The sequence below is a fragment of the Pelophylax lessonae genome, assembly GCF_965119305.1.
Source record: "Pelophylax lessonae genome assembly, chromosome: 1".
Lineage (NCBI taxonomy): Eukaryota > Metazoa > Chordata > Amphibia > Anura > Ranidae > Pelophylax > Pelophylax lessonae.
Genome location: NC_138768.1, coordinates 316,841,289 through 316,848,538, shown reverse-complemented (window position 1 = coordinate 316,848,538; position 7,250 = coordinate 316,841,289). Strand labels below are relative to the sequence as shown.

The 7,250-nt window shown below is 42.0% G+C and overlaps 1 protein-coding gene across 1 annotated transcript; it reads left to right on the top strand.

Moving 5' to 3' along the window:
• Window positions 1–640: 640 nt before the first annotated feature.
• Window positions 641–6,685, top strand: NOP10 (NOP10 ribonucleoprotein). Its single transcript, XM_082264650.1, has 2 exons — window positions 641–778; window positions 6,475–6,685. Exons 1-2 carry the CDS (start codon window positions 725–727, stop codon window positions 6,613–6,615), a joined length of 195 nt encoding a protein of 64 aa, XP_082120776.1. The 5' UTR covers window positions 641–724; the 3' UTR covers window positions 6,616–6,685.
• Window positions 6,686–7,250: the final 565 nt, after the last annotated feature.

The following is a 7,250-nucleotide window of genomic DNA, read 5'->3' as shown; positions in this document are numbered from 1 at the left end:
CTGCCATCTACTGTTCTGGCAGTGGTAATTTTTATAATTGTAATGAGTAACTATGCAGCACAAAAAAAATATATCGGAGTAGAAGTATTGAAATCATCGAAAAAATGTAGTGAAGTAAAAGTGGAAGTAGGAGAAAAAAATTCTACTCCAGGAAAGTACAGATACCGCCTTTCAGTACAGTAGTGAAGTAGTTCTACTTAGTTACTATACAGCTCTGGCCATAACCAATTCTCCCCCCAGAACATTACACCTGCTTTCTCCTATTCCAGATGTCCCTCTCTCCCAAGATCTGACATTAGAAGGGATGCCTTTTACTACAGTGAGGTTATTTCCAGCCTGATAACCATGCATGTGATCTTTACCAAAGCTCATTCAACTCCAACTAATGTGTACCTCCCAGGATGACTATAGCACAGTCTACTCCGCTAATACCATGAACTGCTCTATGGAAACCTCCATACAAAGTGACGGATATCGGACAGAGCAGCCGTGAACGCTTTGCAATGGAGCTCCCAGTACCCCATAACCTATAATACAAGAGTACACTAACATATATTCTCATCCACTAGTCACGTGTAACCTTAACCCCACCCCTATAACCCATCAGAAACCGGCGCCGGAAGTGACGCACTTGACCGGATGTAGAGCTGAGCGGGGCGGAAGCACGTTGCTGTATAGGGGATTCGCGCGCTGTTCCAGTAGGCTGACGGTACTCGGTGCTACGATGTTCCTGCAATTTTACCTGAACGAGCAAGGAGAGCGGGTGTACACCATGAAGGTGAGCAGGGCGGGAGAGGAATAGTGTCTCCCAGAGTAGCAGCTGCAGGTCTATACCTTCTCCTCAGGGGTCATACAACGCGTGGAGGGCCTGGAGCTTCTCATGTGTGAGAATCCGACCATCCGGGGCTCTGCCAGGTGTATTACAATGTATACCGCTCTTTTCATAGGTCACATGCTGTTCTGTCTGTCCTTTCCAGAGCTCAGATATCACTAATTGCAGGTCTGGCTCTTGGGAGTACGTGATTAACCACTTCTGGACCGAGCCTATATCTTACACATGATGTTTACAAGTTAAAATCAGTATTTTTTTTTATTTAGAAAATTACTTGGAACCCCCAAACATTATTATAATATATATATGTGTGTGTGTATGTGTGTGGGTATATATATATATATATATATATATATATATATATATATATATATATAATTTTTAGCAAAGACTCTGGAGAATAAAATGGCGGTCGTTGCAATATTTTTTGTCTTGCAGTATTTGCACAGCAGCCTTTTAAACGCAATTTTATCTATTTTTTTTTTTTTTTTAAATACATTTCACTGAATTAAAAAAAAAAAAACAGTAAAGTTAGCCCTTTTTTTTTTTTTTTAAATATATTGTGAAAGATGTTACGCCAAGTAAATAGATGCCTAACATGTTACAGTTTAAAATTGCACACACTCATGGAATGGTGACACACTACAGTACCTAAAAAATCTCCATAGACGACACTTAAAAAAAAAAATGTAACGGTTACCAGTTTAGTTTCAGAGAAGGTCTTTTTCTAGAATTATTGCTCTCACTCTGATCACAGCGATACCTCACGTGTGATTTGAACACCAATTTCATTTGCAGGCATGACTTGCGTATGCGTTTTCTTTGGTGCGCGAGCTTACGAGGACGCTTTCAAACTTTTTTTTTTTTTAACGCTTTTAAAAAAAAAGTGATTTTTATTGCTGTGGCAAGTAATGTAAACATCCCTTGTGACGGGTACTCTTTATGGAGGGGGGACCCCAAGTCCCTCCACTGCACTTCAAAACGACGAAATCAGCATCATTTTTGAACACTGACAATTTTTTTTTAAATCGGCGCCGCTGGCAGCCAAGTAAGCCGGAAGTGATGCTGTGACGTTGCTTCCGGGTTGTATGATCAGAGACCCGATCAAATCCGGCTTCATTCGGGACTCCAACCAGCCGGTGGGTGCGCTCGCTTGTTGCACGTGTCTCCCCATGGGACGAAAGACCCGGGCAGAGCCACGTAAGGGAAAAATGTCCTCTCCCACTTGCTGTGATAACTGCTGAACCGCATCGCTTGTTATTAGGAAGCCGACCGCTGGCTTTAAAAAACGGTACTGGGGTGATGCCCCTCTAACTGCAGGCATCATCTCGGTACAACAACTTCTTCAAGCCCACGTACAGGTACTTCGGTTTGGGGGAAGTGGTTAAAGAAAACCTGTCACCACCCCATGACCAGCAAATTAAAGTGTATCTCTAAATCTTAATAGAGTGGGGAGAGTTTGACCCTCTGTCAGGTTTTCATTGCGGTCTTCTCTGGGGAGACTAACCACTTCTATTTGGCCTAGTGAGGGGAAATCCAAAATGTTAAAGCAGATAGTTAGGTTTTTGTAAAGCTTAACCACTTGAAGATCTGGCTTTTTCTGGCACTATGAAGTTTGAATCTGTATTTTTTGCTAGAAAATGACTTGGATCACCCAAATTATTATTTTTTTCCCGCAGAGACCCTAGGGAATAAAATGGCGATCGTTGCAATATTTTTATGTCACAGTATTTGCGTTTTTGCAATAATTTTTGGTTAAAACATACTTTAACCACATCCCTCGTTTATGACCTCATCATATGACATCCTTCTTCTTAGAACAAGGCACGCAGTGCTGCGATTGGTGGTGCAGTGTGTTACTCCAACACCGATCAAAGTAAAGAGCCTATGACGTAGGCGCTTTACCATATGATCAGCTGTGTCCAATCACATTGTCTACATTGACAGGGCATGAGTAGAGGAGAGCCAATAAGTGGGCTCTCCTGACGGGGGGGGGATCTGCACTAACATGTGCAGCCCCACCAGTGTCGCCTATCAGTGCCCATCATTGCAACCTTTTAGTGCCACATATCAGTGCAGCTTCATTGGTGCACATCAGTGAAGAACATTTACTTATTTACAAAATTTTATACAAGAAACAAAGCAACTTTTTTTTTTGCTTTAAAAAAAAAAAAACTGAAAAATTGAAAAAAAAAAAAGTGGTGAATAAATACCACCAAAATAACACTGTCTGTCTCTCAAAAATTGTAAAAATATTGTTTGGGTACAGCGTTGCATGACCACACAACTGTCATTCAAAGTGCAACAGCGATGAAAATTGTCCTGGGCAGGAAGAGGGTGAAGTGCCTGGTATTAAAGTAATTCATAAATTTAAAAAGAAGAAAAATGACCCCAATTTTTTGTAAAATATGAAAGATGGTTATACTGAGTAAATAGATACTTAACATGTCACGCTTTAAAAGTGCGCACGCTCGTGGAATGGTGACAAACCTCGGTAATCAAAAATCTCCTTAGGCGACGCTTTAAACGCCTTTAGAGGTTACCTGTTTAGAGTTAGAGGTCTAGCACTAGAATTATTGCTCTTGCTCTAAGGTTCGCGGCAATACCTCACATGTGTGGTGCAAATACCGTTTACCTATGCATATGAGTTCTCTTCTCAGCGCAAACGCTTTCTTTTTTACACACTCCCTTAATTATATTTTTTTTATTCCTATCACAAGTAATGTAAACATCCCTTGTGATAGAAATGTCAGATAAGTAAACATGGCAGACTGTTCTGTCACAGAGGAAGAGGGATCTTGTGTTTCAGCTAAGCAGAAACACAAGATCTCTTTCCCTCTAGTGCATCCACTCCCTAAGAGCTCACTTAACCCCTTGATCACTCCTGGTGTTAAACCCTTCTCTGCCAGTGTCATTTATTACAGTACCGGTGCACTTTTTTTTTTAACACTGATTACTGTGTTGGTGTCACTGGTCCCCAAAAAGTGTCACTTGGTGTCAATCCCGCTAAAAATCGCTGATCACCGCCATTACTAGTAAAAGCAATAAAAAATAAATGTAAAGTCCATAAATCTATTCCATAGTGTACCTGTAGATGCTATAACTTATTGCACAAACCAATCAATATACACTTGACTTTTTTTTTTTTTTTTTTTACCAAAAATATGTAACAGATTACATACTCGCCTAAATTAACCACTTGCCGAACGCCAGCAGCACATATACTGCAGCAGGTTGGGTTTGTCCCACGAAACGACGTAACTGTACGTCGGTCGCAAGTGGGTGCCTGTGTGCACGTTCGCCACAGGGGGGAGCCAATCAGCGGGTCTGGTGGCCGCGATTGCTCCCTGAGAAGACAACGGCGGTCTGCCGCTGTTCTGTCAGTAATGAACACAGGGATCCTGTGTTTCTCTTAGGAACACAGGTGTCTGTGTTCATTCAGTAAATACACCCCCCCCCCCCACACAGATAGAAAGCACCCCCTAGGGACACATTTAACCCTTTGATAGCCCCTGGTGTTAACCCCTTCCCTGCCAGTGTCATTAGTACAGTATCAGTGCATATTTTTACTGTAGTAATATCACTGGTTCCTCCAAAAGTGTCAATGTCAGGTAGGTGTCCGATCTGTCCATCGCAGTCCTGGGGGAAAACCTTCTGGTCCAGAAGTGGTTAATGCAAACATTTGATTTTTTTTTTTTTTTTTTTTAATTGGGTATGTTTTATAGCAGAAAGTATGTGTGTATATATGTATGTATATATGTGTATGTGTGTGTATATATGTATGTGTATATATGTATGTGTGTGTATATATGTATATATATTAAAAAAATTTTTCCAAAATTATGGTTCTTTTGTCTATAGTGCAACAAATAAAACCTGCAGAATTTATCAAATACCACCAAAAGAAAGCTTTTTGTGGGGGAAAAAAGGACATTAGGTTTATATGGGTACAGCGTCACACGACCCCGAAATTCTCACTTAAAGCAACACAGTGCCGTATCGCAAAAAATGGCCTGATCATTAAGGATTGAAAACCTTCCAGAGCTGAACTGGTAGTAAAGCCTGATTTTTATCTACAGGTAAGCTTATAAGGCCTACCTGTAGGTAATGTAAATATATCAAGTGTGCACCGTTAAGGTGGTATTCCAGTGTGTAGCAGCTGGTGATCTGCGTACACTTAATTATGCTGTCCATTGGGAGTGCTGTGCCATGGTTGTGACTCCTGTAACGCATGCGCGGGAGTGATGACATTGTGGCTTGGCCATTCAAAAGGCCAGGGCACGCAAACCTAGAAGGAAGACCAGGTGAAGATGGAAGCCCTGTCAGCGGTGAATGCTGAATGGATTTGTTCTATAGGTAAGTTTGTCATAATGTGCTAGTATGCCGTGAATACTGGCCCATTATGACATGAGCCTTCATTGGGGACTTTTTTTTTTTTTCAGCAGTTTTACTACTGTTTTAGGTAAGATTTTCAGGTACAGATATTTTTATATAGTTGTATTGGACCGGCTTTGACCAGTGTTCAGCAGACAGCGGGCTGAAGTCACAAAGCCTATCCAGGCTCGGGAAAAATGGCAACCATATGGGCTGGATCTGCACACATGCCTGGACCGGCACCCAGCTCAGCCTCTGTGAGCCGCTCTGGACAGATCGGTGAACCTGTACTTTGTCTGATGAAGATGCAAAGTTATAGATTGATTTGATAGCCCATCCCTGCTCATACCTTGATGTTCTGTCCTGATGGAAACCTGATACAAAGTCCTTTGAAAGTTCTCGGTTGGAGCGTACAAAGGCCTTAAATTCCTCTGCTCATTGCCACACAAGAGCACTCAATGCTGCACCATGGGAGAGGTTACATGCCGGCCATATACAGAAAAGCCAGGTATTTAACAAGGTGTGCGAGGGACGAATGAGAGGAAGGTAAATATCAGCAATGGGGTTGAGCTATCAAACCTGCTATTTTATCCTGATTGGGCAAAACATGGGTTTGCTTTAAGGGTTGGCCTGGTGCCAGTATAAACAAAAGCCCTGGGCTGATAATCTATGTTCCTATAAACACCTTCAGTGCCGGTTCACATTATTGCGGATGCGCTGATTGCATGTAATTTGGAGCTCACTGCTCCTTCATTACATGCAATCTCCTGTGCAGATGCGAGTTCAGCCATACACTTTGTATGGCTGAATTCGCAGCGCATCCGCACCAAACACGCAAATGAGGCATTTTTTGAGCTGCCTCAGAATCGGATGGCACAGTGGTTCACACTTGTGCGATCCGATTCTGTGCGTACTTGCAGACCGCACTGCGATATGCGATCAAACTGGGGGTGTCGTTAACATTTAATTGACACCCCCTGCGTATCGCATATGACAGTGTGAACTGCCAGATGTGCGGATGCGATGTGGGATCATGCTGCATATTCGCAGCCTTCCCGCATCGCACAAATGTGAACCGAGCCTCAGGCTTAATTTGAGTGGCGTATACCAGTCCAGTATTGTAAACAAATGAAAGTGATGCATTTGCCTAGTAGCAGGTACCGCAAAATAAACTGCACTGACCCATCCTTCAGATCTCGCTTACAAAACTTTTGTTGTTAAGTTTACATGGCTAGTTTTTAAGTTTGCCTTTTCTTCCTATTCCATAGAAAGTATGTCCAGATGGACAGCCGACCTCTTCAGCACATCCTGCACGGTTCTCTCCGGATGACAAATACTCACGACACCGCATTACTATCAAGAAACGGTTCAGCCTACTCCTGACACAGCAGCCAAGACCTGTTTTGTGAGCCTTGTGGGGAAAAAATGTCCGTCTCTTGATTTTGGCAGGAAGACTTATGGCTGATGGACTCAGAAGGATCAAGCATTGCAAGTGAATTCACTATGAGAATAAATCTAAACAACTTTTTTTTTTTTTATATTATTGATGTTCAACCCTTTGTGTTAATAAATCAGTAACCGCTTTTCATTTTCCAACCAGTAAAATTGTGGAAGAAGTTTTTTGGTTTTTTTTTTATTTGCACTGTACCTTTTTAAGTTTAAAAACATCAAATGCAGGCATACTATTGTACCAGGTATTCTTTTAACATGCTTTGAGCATGAACTTGTAAATGTGAAGCTAGAATGTGGTCCAGCTAGTATAGTAGTTGCTGCTCAGCTGTGCTGTCTACTGTACACAAGAGTAAAAAAAAATTCTAAAGTGACTGACACCTTGCACGTTTAGGGCAAGGTGACTATCCACCCCTGCCACAGTTTGCACCAAAGTACCCACAGTCATGACAGCACACTGGTCTGGGGGTTGGCTGCTAGGCCTGAGCACATGAAAAATGTCACATGCTCCCCCATACCTGAAAGCACCCTTTTGATTTGTAAGTTACCAATAAAGTGTTTGGTTATGTCTGATAAGTGCATCAAAAAAAAGAAA